Below are 18,952 nucleotides of genomic sequence, written 5' to 3'. Positions count from 1 at the left end.
AGCAGGAATTGACATTGGGGCTCCTGACAATAGGTATAATCTCCTTTTGTCTGCCTGTTAGCTCTGAGATAGAAGGAAAAACAGTTGGTCCCAGTAAAGGGCTGAACACAGGTAGAATGATTATGGAAGGGCTTGGGTCCTGCACTGACTCAGTAGTTCCCAGATGAGCTGAGTTAAGATCATACATTTTCAGTAAAATTAAATCATATCCTTTGCCTCTTGTCTGTTTCTGGGACAAAGGATGCCCACTGCACAATATACTGTATATTGGTTTTATGTACCTTTTTGCGCTATAAGGATGGACTGGAGCCTTGAGTTGTGCATGCTCAGCACCTCTAAAAATACGGACTTAACTAAATCTGCAGTCTTTACTTTTCTTTCTCTAAACATAGACACACCAGCTTCGAGTTAGAGGGCAGAGTGTTCCAATGGGATCTTCCTATATTTCTGGTAGTACTTTGTATAGAGCTGCTGTTAAAAGGCAATCAGGAAACAATAGATTGAATTCTCCGCTGTACCTGAATTCTATCTCTGCACACAGTGAAAGGGGGTCACAGGAACTCATTGCATGTCCCTAATCCTGCTTTGGCTGGGGTCAGTGGAATGTAAAGCTGATGGGCCAAATGGCATGATCCCTACCCATTCTTTTTCTTTCCCTCATCTGCTTCCCACCCATATAGAAGGCAGTGCATCTTTAGTGGGAGAAATGCAAGAGGCAGTGTTGTGGCTTCTTTCACAGCAGAGAGAAATCCCTCAGACACATTTGACCATTTTGCACAATGGACAACTGAGAAGAGGATCCAGCTCTACATGGGCATATTACTGCATTAGGACAAGGACGGGTACCTTTACTCTAAAACATGTTGATGCAGTGTTTAGGGCCAGATTGTGATAGCCTTAGTCGCATCACTCCATGAGGAGTATCGTTGGGTCAGACCATCATCTGGTTTGTAACTAGACACATGCCACTCTAACTTTGTTCCTCTAAACCAGGTGAGGGTCTTGTTCATTACTTTACAAGGAGTTCTGTTTTCCTCAGTATAAAAGTATATCACAACCTGGTCCTTATGATTTATCTGATAATGTTTCAAAATGGAAGCAGCCTGAAATGTAGCCTACAGCAGAGGGCATAGTGTTAAAGGGCAGAATTTTATGTAATTATGAATTACTGATTTAAACAGCATGTTTATAAAAAAAGCATATGTCTGTGTCTATACAACAGGGATTTAATTATTTGTTCCTATGTAAATATATTTGTATTGTGGCTGATTTGTTTTTTATTTTTTTATTCTCTAGCCAAGCTCCAAGACATATTCACAGAGTGGCAGACACTCTGTGTCTGTAGAAGTTCAGATGCAGCGGCAGAGACAGGAAGAGAGGGAGAGTTTTCAGCAAGCTCAGCGCCAGTACAGTTCATTACCCAGGTATGGTAACTGTCTAAAACTATTTGGTGTATATGACCCTGGAGCTCATTTCATTTGCAGAAGGAAAATTATGTGCTTAGTGCATGCTCTTCATTTTGAATGATGATATGAGGAGTTATGCAAGTAGTGAGGAATAGGCATAGAAGTCCATAAGGAGAAGCATATGATGGCTGTTTGTCTCATGGTATTATTTCAGAGTCAACTTTTATGGGCATCCAGCATGCTCAGTATGTGACAGAATGGGAACCTTAACACACAGGTCCTTATGGGTCACTGTATGGTATCATTTTTCACTTTTAGAAAAAAATGACATTTATTAGAGGAGAGAGGAATATTTTGTATGTCAGATTTCTTGTGTTGCCCAATTTCTTAACAGACAACAATTCAACCTTGTTATGCTAACACACAGCCATGCATTGAAGAAAACAAGATAGATAGACCATGGTGACAACCATGAAAAGCCATTCCCAACTATGGGTCATCCATGTTTCTGACGTGAGTTTTCTCAAATCTGTTGATCATGACCATTGGAATGCTCACAATTAACATACCTTAGTGTAAACAAATGTGTATTTCTAAAACATTCACAGGCCAATGAACTGTTTAGAGTTCATCACAAAAGCTAAATACGAAATAAAACAAAGGTTTGGGATTTTACCCAACTTGCATTGTAGATTAGACCAGAAGAGTGATATTTAAACATTTTATATTAATTCAGATAGTTTTTAGAATTCTCAAACATTGATAGGAGAAATCTGAAATAAGAATAGTCGTAAAGTCAAGTGGCCTTTTCTCAAGAGTACTTTAAGCTTAAAGACTTCTTTGATTTCAGTTGCAGCTTCAATATAATACTGTATTTGCTTTGATCCCTACACAGTGATTTTGTGGGGCAGGTAATGGTTGTATACACATCTCCACTAAAACCTTGTAAAAGTGGCAGTAGAACTGTTTTATAATGCAAAACCAGTAGATGCGTCTTTGTTACAGCTGAGCCAGCTTACCATTAAATCTTTGATTTTGCACCCCATTGTTACCATCAGCCTCTAAAAAAATACAACCTGATCTCTTGAGATTTCTGTACACCGCAACTCATCTCAGGGTAGCATTTGGAAGAAAATAAGAAAAAATATGTTTGTTAGTTTGTTTTTAAAAAGGGAGAGAGGAAAGTTGATATTTTGAAAATTTTCTTAATTTTCTCATACAGCTCTTCTTACCTCTGTCTTATTTCTAAAATGATTTAGTCTACAACGCCAAATTTGTCTCCATGAGGAAAAAGTAGATTTTAGATCTTTTTAATCTGGTTTTCAAAGGGCAAAGTAATGGAGGTATATACTGGAGGTATATACAGTAGCATAACTATGGTGGGGTGAGCAGGGCACCTGTCCCAGCCACCAACTTAGAGGGGACACCTAAATAGCTCCATTCCCCACCCTGGGGGGCAGCCCTGCACCACCCAGCCATAGATGCCAGGCAGCCCTGTGCTCTGTAATGTTGCTGCAGCTGAAGGGCAGGCTTGCTGTATACCACCATGGGCTCATGGCAAAAATCCCAGGGAGGGCTTGCCATTCAGCTCATCCCCTCTGACCCCATACACTACAGGACCCAGGGCTGCCTGGCTTCTATGGCTGTCACAGCAAAGACTCCCAGGGGTTGGGAGCATCCTGGTGCCCCTCAGCTGCAGCAGCTTGAGCACATACTACAGCAGCCACAGGAGCTGCTCTCAGAGTAAGAAAAGAGCCGAGAAAGGTAAAACTCTTTTCCTTTCCCTCCCCACCCCCATTCTGCTCCCCACACTGCTCTGCCCACCGCGCTACAGGAACATGCTACCTTGGAGTATATAATGTAAAAAAAAGAATGTGACTGAGTATAATTTCAGCATGATCTAAGATAACAAAGGACTTGTTAGAACATGAATATGAAGAAAGGGGTATAGGAAGCCTCTCTACCCTTGTCAGTGCTAGGATTTTTCACACCTTGTAATTCTCAATGGATGCAGCTCTACCAGGAAACTGGTATGTTATAAACAAGAGACAGAAAAGCTTCGGTTAGAAAAACCTGGTGGTAAGAAAATGATAAGCTCTTTATAACTTAAGGGCTTGCTTGAACCAGTGCCTAGGACCTGCAGGCCATTTCAATCTTGTTAGTTCCAGCAAGTCACATAAGGAAGCATGAACTCTATTTTTGAAAGATTTATCTGCCTAAATACTGTGTGTTAGCTTTCCCTAAAAGCTAGAGATCGGTTGTTCTGCAGAGTTCCACTGGTAGAAATTCATGATTTTAAATAAAAATTTGAAAGCAAAACAAAAAAGCCAACCAAATCAAAAGAAGCCAAACATCTTTGGGAACTCAGAGAAGTCAACAGAAGATAGTAAAAGAGAAATGTACTGAGTAGCTTGATTAGTAAAAGAAATGTCAAGTAAATTAAGAATTCTTATTAATGTGTCATTCATGACTGCTTTATAACTGTTGAAATCATTCTCCAAGTGTTTGTTCTCAGCTCAGGTTAAAGGGAATATTTAGATGATCGTGCTCCAAATACAGAGTTAATCCAACATTCAAACAATAAAATGGGACGTCAGTCAGTTCTTTAGTCATCCAGATTTTTCATAGCACTATGACTAATCTACAAAGAAATCTCACAGTCACTAATAATACTTGTGTTGCAAGTTTATTGTTGCAATCACAGTTTTATGATTAACATCAATGCCCTAGCTTTATTCTTAAACTTTGTTTTTTTCCCATCTTGCGTAATTTCTAGCAGCTTCATTTTTTGACTCTTTAAATTAAAATAATTAGTGCTCTAGGCAAATATACTCCTCAGTCATACTTAAGAAATCTTTCCATGAAGACAACACAAGTGGGCCTACTAATTTTGAACTAGTACAAGAAGACAGTAATTAAATTAAATGGATTCAATTAGTTATTGTCCTGTCCCATGTGAAACTGTTTAAAATAAAGTTTAACTCAGTGTGGTTTTTAAGGCTAACTTTATGTAGCCAAACTTTATGAAAATTTATGTTGCCATATTTTGAAAACTTGTCAGCTATGTACCATAAGGAGGTTCATTTCATTTTTTCCTGTTTCAGTAATAATAGAACATGGTTCAGTCAGTGTTTTGGTTTAGAAAGAGGGGTATGTGATTATCATCACCAATAGTAATGCTTTGCACTCATACTTAAAACTAAGCATTTTCATCCAAGATCTCAAGTTTGGTTATAAACATGGGTACTCCCCATCATTTCCAAGTTAAAGCCCGGCAAGGTTAAGTGACTTGCCACATAGATTGACGTTAGGAAAAGTATCCAGGTCTCCTGATTCCAAACTGCATGTTCAAACCACTAGGCCAAATTGAGCCTTGTTGTTACTCTGTGTTGACATGAAAAACTGAGCCATATATACAGCAACTAGATGATTTTTGTATTGATTAATGTGGCAATATATTTTGTTTTATTGCCTGATTCTTTTACACTAATTTTAATCTCAAAGTGGGTATCTCTCTCATTCCAGCACAAAATTGTCTTACTTTATCATATCCAATCTTATTTTAAATTCATAAAAATGTCTAGTGGCTTGATAGTAAATTAAAGATATTTCAAAACAATAACGTTTTCTTAAAATAATATGGTGATTTATTACAAAAAGTGATAAGAATTCGTAATTCCTATATTCATTGGCTTTATTTATCTACCCTGTGGAGTCAGAAAATGAACAAAATTGGTTATCTTAGCCATTCTTTTTGTGAAAGATATAGCATGCTGGGAAACAGTTGTGATAGTATGAAACTCTTTAATTCTGGAATCGGGAAAAACAAACCCTAGTCTGTATAACTATATATCAACGGAGAGTTTATCTGCTGACTTGTACAGCTTCAAAGCAAATGTTTAAAGGATCGTCTTGTTGCAATTTTAATCAAATAGGAGGCTAGATTCAGATCTTTCATAAGTGACTTATAACCCATTCAACACACTTAATGTTATCTGGTTTCTGTGGAAGTGTTGCGTTGTGTCATATGTTTTGCTGGTTTGCAATTGAATTGTAACATTTTTTTAAGATACTAATTATCGCTGTTGTACTGTTTGCCAAATTCACAGTATCTCTATGGTAGTGCCAGGAAATGCATCTAAAATGCAGATGCATTTCTTCTAAGTGAAAGAGCCAGGAAATGCATCTAAAATGCAGATGCATTTATGCTAAGTGAAAGAAAAAAAACCAGCCACTTTGGGTGAAAGAGAGGAACACTTTTTAAGAATTCTACCAGCTCCAAAGCTGACATCAGCTGGAAGTTGGATCCATCCAGAGGGAAGAATCTGAAATGTACAGATGCATGCCTAGTCTTCTTCTGTGGCTGGATCTAAAGAAGTATGAACGAGTCCTGGTATCTGTTTAAAAAATAATTTCCATTCTTATTTTCAGGCAAAGCAGAAAAAATGCCAGTTCTGTATCACAAGATTCCTGGGAGCAGAGCTATTCTCCTGGTGAAGGGTTCCAGACTGCAAAAGAAAACCCCAGGTATTCCAGCTATCAGGGATCAAGAAACGGCTACATGGGAGGACATGGCTTCAATGCAAGGGTAATGCTGGAAACACAGGAACTGCTCCGTCAAGAACAGAGGCGGAAAGAACAACAACTGAAAAAAAAGACATCTTCTGAAGGGTCTAACAATTATGACTCATATAAAAAAATTCAGGACCTTAATTATACTTCTCCAAAAGGCCCTTTTCGGCAAGATGTACCACCTTCACCTTCTCAGGTAGCTAGGCTGAACAGATTACAAACGCCGGAAAAGGGAAGACCATTTTATTCTTGAACTGAAGCAAAAGAAGATCAATGTATCACGCAATAAGGAACAATTTCATATAAAGACTCGTATTTTGAAAACTTTTTAAACTGATGGTACTAAGGGGTATATGTGTTGTCTGTTTCAGTGCCTTTAACAATATAGGCAAAGAGTTGGTGGGCCTTATGTCTTTGCCATTCTGTCTCAAGTGTTATATTCATGGAAGGATTTTCCACCATTTGACAATCATACCTTAGGTAAGCAACATGTCTCCCTTGGTTATCGAGCATCCTAGCCCAGTCCAATGGCTGTCAATGGCTTATAAGAATTTGTTATAATGCATTCTGTTTTTCAGTGAGTTATTACACCAACATACAACACTGTGGCATAAAATTAATGAATTTGAAGTTGAAGAAAGCATTGACATATATTTTTTTTTTTTATTTCTCTTGGGGTAAGGGGAGGGTTACATATCACTTTGGAGTGGATAGGGCTCAAGTCCACTCAGGATATCACTTTAAGATGTTTTATGGTGGAGTCATTTACAGTCTTTGTTGATCAATATTTAACTGTCTATATGCTGAAATTTTTTTTCCTACTATGCACATGTGCATTCCCTCTCCCCCCACCCCCCTGCACTTATAGAAAAATATTTATCCTGATTTGTGAGCAAAACAATATTCTGGCTTTCAGTGTTCCTGGGAATCCTGTTACATTTGTCTTCTATTTTCACACACAATGTATTACCAGGGAAATAACTAGAGAGAGGCTATTATATTTATAAATAAAATCTCAGTCAAGGCATAGCAGATATATCTGTTCTTACATGAGTATAGGGTATAGTGGAAAACCAGCAACTGGGTTATATATTGTTTTTCATAAACATGAATTTGATCAGATGAAAACCATATATAAGAAAAGAATGAGGGGAAGAATCATCCCACCATCATCCTTTATATGTTGATAATCTGGTTTTATTTTGTCAGGCTTGGGAGGGGGACTCAAAGCAAGAGAAAAATGAAATTGGACATTTTTGGATCAAAAAACCCTGAAAATAGGATTTTTCTACAACCTGTAAAGTCTTGTGGGCAATTGCCTTGTGCTTCCATATGCTGTATCTTTGCATTGTGGTTTCACATCAGAAATAAACTCTGAAGTGTTTGCAGAAGAGATAAATGGAGAAAAAAATGTTACACATCATCCCAAAAGCGTGTCAGTGTCCAAAAATAACCGAAGCAAAATGATTGCTCTAACAGTGATATTTTAATGTGCATATGGGATATGAGAATTTCTTTTGCAGCAGCTGTTTTTATGTTTGTTGGTCTGAACTTCTTGTATTGTAAACATATAGCTGGGTTGCTAAAGTGCCTGCAAATCCTGATGTGAAAAGGCTTGAGAAAAAAGCTCAGCATATCGTGTGAAAAAAAGAAAGAAAGAAAAAAAATCATGTATTGCGTGATTTAAAATACGCCTTTTTTTTTTTTACCGGCACATTTTATTTTTGCGTCAACCTGTTTTTAGAATATATGTGAAATTTCAGCACACATAACTGTGTCTTTTATGCCTGTTTGTAATGGTTTTTGCTGTTAATAATGTAATCCATGTTTAAAAATTGTTACTAATGTAAACACATCGATGTTGGATGACTATGGTTCTTTTACACAGAGTTTACAAAACTGTGTAAAATAGCTGTCCTTGTACATATAAAATTTAGAATAAAAGACTGTTTCCATCCTGGTCTTAGTATTTATTGCCTGTTGTATTCCTTGGTACCGCCTGTTGAACCTTATGAAAACTTAGCAGTCATTAGCTTTAAAAATACTTAACAGATGTTATTTTATCATATTCCTAATGGTTTACATCTGTCTTTCTGTGAATGCATATAAACACAGTGAAAACAGAAGAGATTTCTAATCAAGCTGAGCATCTAACAAGTATCTCAGAAAATATGCAAATAAATGTCTTCTGATATTTTAGACGAGAACCATGACATTAAAATGAAAACTGAATCCTAGGGCACTTCTCTAAGTTCTCTCTGCATCTCTCCACCAAAGCCAGGAGCACAATCAACAAACAAATTGGGTGTGTCCCCATGAGTGCGCATGTGCATTTTGCGGTACCTCAAAGCAGCTTGAGGCACTGCACACAGCACACGTGCACTGCTCATTTCAGCACAATGGGTTTTTTTGACACTGAGAGATCCCAGTGTCAGAAAAAATCACTGCTGAAAAAAGCGGCATGGTGCACACGGCAGCAGCATGTGCTGCAGCAAACCAGAGCCTGGCTGGCCAGAGCCATGCTCTGGCTGCCAGGCGTGCTCTGAGCAGCTGGTTCAGCACAGCTGCTGCCCTGGGAGGCCCCCAGGACCCCAGGTAAGGCTGCTGAGGCCAGCACAGGTGCTGGCTCCTGCATCTCCTACCCCACATGGGTCACTTTGCCATGCACTGGAGCATGTGTGCAGGAGCGTGCCTGGGGACAAATAGCCGCGGCACAAATATGTACTGCTGCTATTTGTCACATGGAAAATGCACGCCCCTGCATGTGTGTGCTTGTGGAGATGTGCCTGTTGATTCCAATTTACACTCCACCAGTGGCCAAAATCTCTCCCTAGATAGGGATATATTGATTGTTGTTAGTACCACGCTGCCTGTGGTGTTTACAAGCGTCACACCCGACTTGGTCTTCAGTGGTCAAAATGTTGAGGATATTGTTCCTGCCAGCCTAGAGTGAAGAATCTTTTCACAGGCTGTTTCAGGTGTTGCTTAGGATTTTGCTTCAAGAATGATGTTGAAAGTAGGAAAAGCATGAAATAGCAGATTTTTAAAATAAAACAATGCTAGTGTGCCAGTGATATTCTGTTTCCCCCATTAGTACTGAAGCTGTGTTTTTCTCCCTTTCCACCCAGCTTTTTTTTGTTTTCTTAAATCCTGCCACAATGTCAGTCATAATCCTGTATGTGCATGACATCAGTCTGTTGCCATGGCAATAATAATGTCAAATTATTCATTGTGACACTAGTGTAGACCCCCATGAGGGAGGATAAGATGGGTTGCAAGGTGGACAAGCCGTTTTTGATGCACAAATATATCCAAGGTTTTTGAAATTGTGATCTATGTTTTGGTGACATGCAATTGCAAGTAAGCAAATAATTGTACTCCCAATTTTGCCAGTCCAAAATAACTCACCTCTGGAGTATGTCTGCATCAACATAGTTTTATGTTTCTATGGTATCATCTGCATGTGCAAATAATTGCAGTCATTAAAATGCATCCACCAAAATGGAACATAGGTTGAATTACTTTCCAAATTAGCCATTGATAAACCAATAGAAGGGCGTGGACATGAAAAAGTATGGAAACCCAAATGAAATGTGTTTTTATGTGCAAGTATGAAATATGTTAAAGTTTGCCCTTGGATGAAATTCCCCTTCAAGGTGTTAACAATTTGCCACGATTAGACTTGTTCACGAAAAAAGGCAGATGTTCTCTTTGGGCAATGTCTGTGTTTTGTTAGCTAAGAATATGGTATTTTTCTGCTTCATCCTTCTGCCTTCTTCCTGACACAGCATAGACAGGATTTCTAATATTAAACTCCCATAAGTTGCAAAGGGCAATAAGCAAGAGGGAGGGAAATATTTTAATAGAAAATGACCTTTACTTCTGACTAGTGAATAGATCCAAAAGCTAATTGAGCTAACTACATTACTGCAGCAATTTGTTTGTGGACTTATTAAAGTTATGAGACCAACTTGGCAAGGTTAATATATCTAGAGAAGGTCATGAGACAGAATTTTAGGGAGCTTCAGAGGGATTGAGCAGTGACTTACACATCAGTCAGAATTTTCTCTATCTCAGTAGATAGCCTAAAAACCATCTGTGAATCCTCCTGGTATTTTATCAAAGCAATTTGTTATTGCTATTGAAATTCCATGGGAAAGTTTTATGTTACTAATGTGTGGCTCTCTCCTGCTTTTCTATAAAAGCATGCTTCCTCTTGTGAAATAGGGCCTCCTTAGAACACGGCTTTGGCCTCACTGAGTTACTTTACGGCCCGCATATTTTAAAATACATCTTTGAGGAGTCTGCCATCAAAAACAGTTAAAAATGGCTCGGTGCCCAGTAGAGTGTAGGCTTAAAGTGCAATTGCCATTTATTGCTGGCAAGCAGCAGGAAGTGCAGCAAAACTAAATTTAAACCAATTTTGACCTGCGATGTATGGTTTAGGCTTCAAGGATCTACTTATGTCTGTCTCGCATTCCTTCTGTTTATGACGGTGCTGGTGGAGCAGCATTTATCTGTACTGCTTATATGGGGAAGTGAAGGGGAAAAAACATTGGCCAGACAAGGAAGAGATGTACCAGATTACCAATGTTGGCTAAAGACAGGATATTCTTGAATAATTCATATCTTTGAACTTGCGTTGTTGAGACTAAAAGTGAAGTTGGCTATTACATATCCTGGCTTGCTACTCTATTTTCAAAACATCCCCTAATCTTATTTACTGTACTTGCCTGTTTCTTCCTCCCATTTTCTCATTCTATAGTCTATACTTTCTTTCGCAGCACTTGTAAGGAACCAGGTCCAGCATGCAAATACAGGACAAAATATGTATGCTATTGATTTTGCATTTGTGTTACTCTGCCCTCAGCTTCCAAACTAACCTTTAAAATCAGTCTTTTCCTACAAAAGGAAAGGAGGATGGGAGGGGACCTGAAATGGAAAGTTGATTCCATAAATGTGGGTAGAGTGTGCATGCACGTGTGTATGTGCGTGCGTGATGGAACGAAATACACAAATTGTATTGCTTTGCTTTTAATTCATGTCTATCTTAAAACACATCTTCAAATATTTTTATAATGCCTCTTAAGAGTCGTCTTCTATCTGTGCAGAAACCAGTTGATGATTTGATGCAAATTATTATTGTTTCATGACCTCTCACAATTTATTTTTCCATTTTAGATTTTCATTATACTATATTTCTTTTACATCTGCTGATGAATTCTGTCACTTTTATTTGTGTCTCTTGATGGCCCAGCAACCATTAGCTTTATTGGCAGTTTCTTGCTCGTGATCGATATTTTCCCCCCTCAGCTTCATATTTTCTATCCTCAGGCTGGTGTTTCCTTTTTTTGTAATTCACACTTTGTTGTAATTAAGTACTGGGATGAAATTTTAAAAATGACTCAGGAAAGACCGTAGGATGACACCAGGGCTAGATAAAGAATACATAATTTTCATCTTGTATTTGCATTTTGTGCATGTTTCCTAGGAACTAGGGAACTACAGTGAAGGCTATTGGAATGAGAGGGGGAAAAGTGGCAAGCACACTAAATACAATTAGAGAATATTTTAATAGATATCATTTAATTTGAGCATTATGGTTGTGCCCACAGCTGGCTAGGCACTGTCCAATAAAATAGTAAAACATTTCCACTGTGACTAGCTAAAAAATTAAGAGAACAAGCAAAGAGGAAAAAAGTGGAGGGTGAGGAAAAGGAAGCAATAGTAATTTTAAGTAAAGCAATAGTAACTATCAACATGCCAGCCATGGCATTTGGCCGATTTTCTCATTTGGGGATTTGAAGGAAGAGTGGGCAGTAACCTTATAGATTAACTCCAATTCCTCTTATAGATATTCTTTTAGCGTGTTGTCCACAAAAAGTGAGTTAATAATAAAATGAGTAATACAATTTTAATATAACCCTCCATTTTCCCCTCCTGTGGCTTTCCCTTGTGCATCTTTTAGCTTGTCAGCTCCTTAAGTCAGGGGCTATATTTATTTTGCCCTGTACAGCATTGAGCCTATTCTTGGAAGGTTACAACCAATAAATATTTGAATTTTCAATGTTAAATTTAAAAAAGTAAGTGTGCTGATTTTTACAGCGAATACTCTTGAATCCTACACTCTTATTTTAGAAGCATTCCCATCTAAAATATAGAGAGAATTGCTGGAACCAGTATTTTTTTTTTATAAAAAGGGGATAGGGTGGGTGGGGGGGTAAACTTTTTAAAATACCCCCATATATGTAGTTACATTTGGCAACATGTTAGTACTACACAAGAAGAATGAGATGTATGTATTGGTTTGCCCAGCTTGTTAGACAGTCATTCTAGGGATGGATTATTTATTATATAGGGAATGACACATTTTGCTGCTATTTGTGAAATAATTCACAATGCTCAGTTATCCTGCATGAAACCTTCAAGAACATCTGTAAACAAGGTGGACAAGGGTTGAGGTCAACTGTCTTATATAAATGTATTTTCTAAACCTACTACTAATTTCTTGTTTCAGAAGCTTCCAGATATGGAAACAAATAGGCCAAAAGGACCCAGGTTATGTGCTAAATCCCAGACTTGGTAGCTTGCAGATATTCCTTTCCCTTCTCCTTCCCATCATCTAGCTAAACTTCAGCTTGGCAAGTGTTTTCCCTAGGCATATTCCATAATTTCAATGAATTGTTCAGGTCTGTTCCTTCAATTAAGAAGCTCCCGTGTTACAACTTCTCTGAGGACAAAAGAGTTCTCACCCTCATAAAAAAAGTCTATCAGCTGCTCTAAAATTTAAAAATTATTAAAGGAAATCATTTTTCAAGGCAGTTGGGCTCTTCCCAAGACCCCAGAACAGTTTGTATCCATTGTCTTTTCCTTTCTTGATCTCAGAAAGCTGGAGAAGAAATTAGCTTCAATTGATTTGGTTCTTATTTCTACTTGAACTCTTCCAGAAACTGGGAGTCCATTCTGGGTTACACTTCAAATTTTATGTATTCCCAGGGGACAGGTACAATGGCTTGTAATACTTGGTAAGATAGAAGGCTTGAGCCAGATTGTTAAAAGCTGAGAGGCTCTTAGGAATTGGGATTTCTTTGTCTAAAAAAATTCTGGATCTAATGATGTCTGTTACTTCTTTGTCTCCTTCTGCTTGGTAAAATATGTAATAAAGTTGAGGGGAGAGAGGAGAAATTCTCCTACTATATACTAAAACTGTTGTGTTCCTCGAAAATGTTGTATATTTTATGGTGAAATTGATAGTTCTTAGGGCATTTCATATGTAAAAAAATGTGTCTAATCAAGGATCACAAGCCTACCATGTGCCCACTGAAACACAAATTGTCAATTGTGAATAATTGTATTCTGGAAGATGAATGGTTTGACACTAAAGAAATTGGAGAATAATTTTGAAGAACAGACGTTGGGTAATTTGACAGTCTATCCACAGACAAATGAGGGAGGAGACAATATGGAGACTGGCATCATTGGCAAGGGAATGAAAGGAATGCAAAAAGGCCAGACTGGTTGGTATAGGGCAAGTGTTGTATAATGTAGGTTGTTGAAACTCAAGACAAACTCTATTGCCGTTGAGTTTAATAGGGCCAGTGTTTACTCAAGTGATGCACAGCTGTTGAACCATGCTTGAGAACAAATTATAAAAATGGACTATGTGGTCAGAACAAGGTGGGAGTGATGATTTTGGCAATAGCATTTTTGGAAAAGATATTGTGGATGAAAAGAGGAGACCCGGTATTTAAGACAGGTGATGATTATGGTAGAGACCACTCGTACAGAATAGGAAGAAGGTGTCTTTAGAAATCCTGAAGACTGCATACTGATTATTTTGACTATTTATGTAAAGGATGCTTTAGTCCACCACTGAGCTGCAGCTATCCTGGATGTGGCAACTGTGAATCACAGGTGTTCACAATGAAAAAGAATAAGAATCCTCTGTTAAAATGATATTCCCAGGGAGTCTCTGGGAAGCAAAATTCCAACCTTGGATAGAATTTTTTTCAGAGACCTGTGCAAATCCCTGGAAATTGTAATTTTCACACCCCATAGAGACTGTGCGTGTGACTAACATCCATCACTGATCTTCAAACTCAGGACTAGAAGCCATTACATTGAGAGACAAGGAAGAACCCTTTCTATGTTTTTGCTGGGCCTAATCCTGCTTTTCAACAACCATTCCTAGTGAAAGAAACTTCCTTTTAGAGAGAAATTCTGACCTTGTGCAAAACCCTTACCTTTTCTGGGGTTGCATAATCTGGTTCTGAGGTAGAAAACACCATTTTATCCATGTTGTGGAGGTATTTGTATGCCATGGTTGAGGTAGGTCTATCTCTCTTCCCTAGTACTGATTTGGATAAACTCGGGCACTGCCAGGCCTTTGCCTTATTCATGGTGTTTTATATTATTTATAAGCCAGAAAGTAGATTCCTTTGTATGACAGGGACTCCAGCCATGGGGACCCTGTATCTGAGCTGGTCAGAGGTGCATTGTTAGGCTTACACATTCCATATGGGTGTTGAAAAAGAACCAGATAAAATTGTGATGGATTGTCTGATATTAATCAGAAAAAAACTGATCTCTGTCTGATTGGAAAAAAGTTCAACTGAGGAGCTGGAACAAACTTTTTTCCAGCTACTTGGCTAGTCTAATAAAAGAGATCACATCTACCCATCTACCCTTGCCTCCATGCTCTTGGCACTTACTATACTGAGAATATAAAAGATTGTGGGCTTAACTGCTCAACAGTTCAGTGGGTGGAAAACCAGCTGCATGTTAGGACCCAGAGAGTTCTCATGAATCGAGCTGTGTCATCCTGGCAAGAAGTGGCCAGTGGTGTCAGTCAGGGGTCTGTGCTTGGACCAGTGCTTTTCAACATCTTTATCAATTATTTGGATGTGGGGGTGAAAAGCTCGCTGGCCAAGTTTGTGGACAACATCAAGTTATGGGGGAGTTTTCATGCCAGAAGATAGGTTGTAGATATAGGCAGACCTGGACAGGCTGGAGAACTGGGCAGATTGGAACCAGATGAAGTTCAACATTCAGAAGTGTATGGTGCTCCATCTGGGGGCAAACAATCCCCAAAATACCTGCAGGCTCAGTGGCAACAATTTGACTTGCAACAGGGACCTAGGGGTAGCGATCAGCCATCGCATGAACATGAGCCGGCAGTGTGATGCTGTGGCCGGCAGGGCAAACAACACGCTGGCATGCATTAACGATTGCATTTCCTGCAAAACTAGGGAAGTGATACTCCCATTGTACTCCACACTGGTGAGACCACAGCTGGAGTACTATGTCCAGTTCTGGGAGCTGCACTTCAACAAGGACATGGAAAAACTTGAGAGGGTCCAGAGAAGAGCCACCCGTATGATCAGGGACTTGCAAGACAAGCCATTCAAGGAGAGGCTGAGGGACCTGGGCCTCTTCAGCCTACAGAAGAGAAGGCTGAGAGGGGACTTGGTAGCAGCTTACCATTATATCAAGGGAGTATATCAAGAACTTGGTGAACAGCTGTTCACCAGGGCACCCCTGGGGAAGACCAGGAGCAGTGGATACAAAATCCTGGAAGGCTGCTTCAGGCTAAATTCCAGGAAAAACTCCTTCACAGTCAGGGTGTCCAGACTGTGGAATAAACTCCCTCCAGTGATGGTGCAGTCACCTACCCTGGAAATTCAGAAGGAGACTGGACAGTCACCTCACTGGGGTCACTTGACCCCAGTTGTCTTTTCCTGCCTAGTGCAGGGGAACTGGCCCCGGTGATCTACAAGGTTCCTTCCAGCCCTTTACAATTTATGAATCACAGACTTGGTGCCATAGTGTGTCTATGGTGTTACAAATATTGTGAAACACTGTCCACTCGCAACATTGTGATGTACATCTTTGATCAGAGAATAGTAATAACTGTAGCTCTCTAAAGTGCCTTGGGAATGATTTCCCATTTTCCTGCAAAATGTTTGCAATATAAAAGAAGCAACAAAGTAGACTACAGATAGTGGTTCTGAATGTTAGAACCATTATATAATTAGAACTTAGATTAAAATGTAAGAGATCATTTCCATGACTGATTTCTGAAATTTATAAAATGAAATTGTATAAAACATCAATGGTCAACTCTTCTTCAATTAGGCTGTTGATGCATTGAATTCAATTTTTCAGGTAAAATGATCCTCACATATTGTATTACTGTTTATTATGAGAATAATGCTGTGACATAGTTATGCCAAAACCTGGGCACAATCATAAGCCACTAAATTATGCAACTTGTTGATACCTGTGAGTTCACTTAGTCTTGGTACAATTAAAAAGCAAAATAGGTCTTGTACATTATGGATGTGAAATAATTTGTATTTCATTATTCCATTCTATGGTAAAAAAATGTAGAGAACTTCTTTTGTGAGTGGAAGTATACAGAATTTTACAATCATTCATTCTTGTTTTTAAAAGTCAGTTTGCATGAATAATTTTCTCATCTTTATGCAGAATTTTTCCACATTTTTTGTTGACTAAAATATTACTAATCTAATTTCCTATTAAAAAACTCATTTCCAGCATTGCAGAGCTGAAAGGTGCTACCAAGCATTTAGTCTTCAATTTACATACAACAAACCCTGTAATCTGATGGGGGATTTCACACAAGGATGGCTGCAAGCAATTACATGGGCAAAGAAATATTTTAGTTCAAGGTTCTGCTCTGCGTTAATTTCATCTGTTGAACTCCCATTGAGATTTCTTCTATTGTTAAATTGCTTATTGATGTGGATTTAAAAGTGGAAAAATCTGCACAATGTCGGGGTACTAAGTTTGTAATAAGTGTTTGCATTTATTTTCTTTTTCTTTTTAATTATCATTTGGGTTTATTAGGAAGGGACAAAGTCAGCAAATTGGAATAATTCATTTTATTTAACACACAATGGCAAGACAACATTAAACATTCTCCAGATGAAGCATCAGTTGTGAAAGACCAAGGGATAATCCTAACATTACAACTCAAGCAAATTAGTTTCCTCTGAAATATATTCCAGCACTGCATCCAGCTATACAAATTCTTAATACTTGCATAATAAACTGGGGTTTTAAATGATGCCAGAAATTATCATTACAACAGAGAGATGTTTCAGTGTCTGTTCTTATTAATGTGGGAAATGGGTTTATATCCAATGCGCACGAAAGCAGGGAGTATAAAAGTCACTATCTAGAACAGTGGGAAGTTAAAACTGCAAAACCAATCAAGAGGATTAATACTGACAGACTTTAGTGGCTAAACTTTAAGCCTCAGTAAGAGCTCACACGGGTGTTATGCCGCAGGCACAAGGCCTCCGGCATTACAGAGTAGGTGCAGCCAGAGTGAACCCTATGGTAATGGTGTAGAAAATTCTTCCATATTGGATTATATAAATGACAAAGAGGAGGCTAAAGTCTTACTTTTGACCTTTCCCCTCTCAAGAAGCCAAGCACTTCTGTAGACTAGCAAATGTTGCTGCCCATGACTACAAGGAAGATATTTACAGCCTTGTTGACTAAACCACCATTCACATATATGGAACCAGGCACAATCTAGACAGGGTGGGGTAGGGTGGGAAAGTCTGTTTATGGATAAGGAATGGAAAATGTAAAAAAAACAAACAAACACAAAAACCAAACCCCAAACTGTTTGGATCCAGTTATTAGGTATTTCCCCTCATTTAAATATTGTCAGTGAGTCTTTTAAAAACTCATTGGCTTCCATGAAGCAAGACATGGGAAGAGATCGATGTTGTATACATCGACTTTAAAAAGCCTTCAATCTGGTATCCCACGATCACCTCTTGGCTAAACTGGTTAACTGCGGCCTTGATGTCACCACGATCCGCTGGCTGGGGAACTGGCTCCGCGGTAGGACCCAGAGGGTGGTGATCGACAGGAGCCAATCGTCTTGGTGCACTGTGACCAGTGGGGTCCCACAAGGCTCTGTCCTAGGGCCTATATTTAACATCTTCATCAATGATGTGGACATTGGTGTCAAAAGCAGACTGGCCAAGTTCACCAATGACACCAAACTCTGGTGTAAAGCATCCACACCTGAGGACAGGAGAGTGATCCAGGCGGATCTGGACAGACTCATGAAATGGGCGGATGAGAACCTGATGGTGTTCAACACCAAAAAGTGCAAGGTTCTCCACCTTGGGAGGAAAAACCTGCAGCGTGCTTATAGGCTCGGTAGTGCTACACTGGTTAGCACTACAGATGAAAGGGACTTGGGGGTCATGGTTGACCACAAGATGAACATGAGCCTTCAGTGTGATGCTGTGGCTAGTAAAGCAAGCAAAACGCTGGCTTGCATCCATAGATGCTTCTCAAGCAAATCCCAGGACGTCATTCTCCTGCTGTACTCAGCCTTGGTGAGGCTGCAGCTGGAGTACTGCATCCAGTTTTGGGCTCCACAATTCAAAAAGGATGTGGAAAAGCTTGAGAGGAGAGCTACGCACATGATCAGAGGTCAGGAAAACAGACCTTATGATGAAAGGCTGAGAGCCATGGGGCTATTCAGCCTGGAAAAGCGCAGGCTCAGGGGTGATCTGGTGGCCACCTATAAGTTTATCAGGGGTGTTCATCAGGATCTGGGGGAACGTCTGTTCACCAGAGCCCCCCAAGGGATGACAAGATCGAACGGTCACAAACTCCACTGTGACCAATTCAGGCTGGACATAAGAAAGAACTTCTTCACTGTCCGAGCCCCCAAGGTTTGGAATAGCCTGCTGCCGGAGGCGGTTCAAGCACCCACTTTGAACATCTTCAAGACACATTTGGATGCTTATCTTGCTGGGATCCTATGATCCCTGCTGACTTCCTGCCTCTGGGGCAGGGGACTGGACTCAATGATCCTCCGGGGTCCCGTCCAGCCCAAATGTCTATGAAATCTATGAAATCTCTTTCTAGCAACAAAGAGCAGGGCATTAGATTAAGTAACAAGGAAGTGTAACAGACTG

General features: G+C 39.3%; 1 protein-coding gene across 1 annotated transcript in view; it reads left to right on the top strand.

Moving 5' to 3' along the window:
* LOC102381091 (partitioning defective 3 homolog) overlaps window positions 1–6,843 on the top strand; it is a 49,066-nt gene extending 42,223 nt beyond the window's left edge. The window contains exons 3-4 of the mRNA XM_006034062.3: window positions 1,297–1,424; window positions 5,838–6,843. Of these exons, the coding sequence (XP_006034124.1) occupies window positions 1,354–1,424; window positions 5,838–6,231 (465 nt within the window). The 5' untranslated portion in view covers window positions 1,297–1,353 and the 3' untranslated portion in view covers window positions 6,232–6,843. The remainder of the gene's footprint in view (window positions 1–1,296; window positions 1,425–5,837) is intronic.
* The last annotated feature ends 12,109 nt before the right edge of the window (window positions 6,844–18,952 follow it).

Source organism: Alligator sinensis, unplaced genomic scaffold, assembly GCF_000455745.1.
Source record: "Alligator sinensis unplaced genomic scaffold, ASM45574v1 scaffold6_1, whole genome shotgun sequence".
In the NCBI taxonomy this organism is placed as follows: Eukaryota; Metazoa; Chordata; order Crocodylia; family Alligatoridae; genus Alligator; species Alligator sinensis.
Note: the sequence above shows the minus strand (reverse complement) of the source record. Positions and strands in the feature narration are given on the sequence as shown.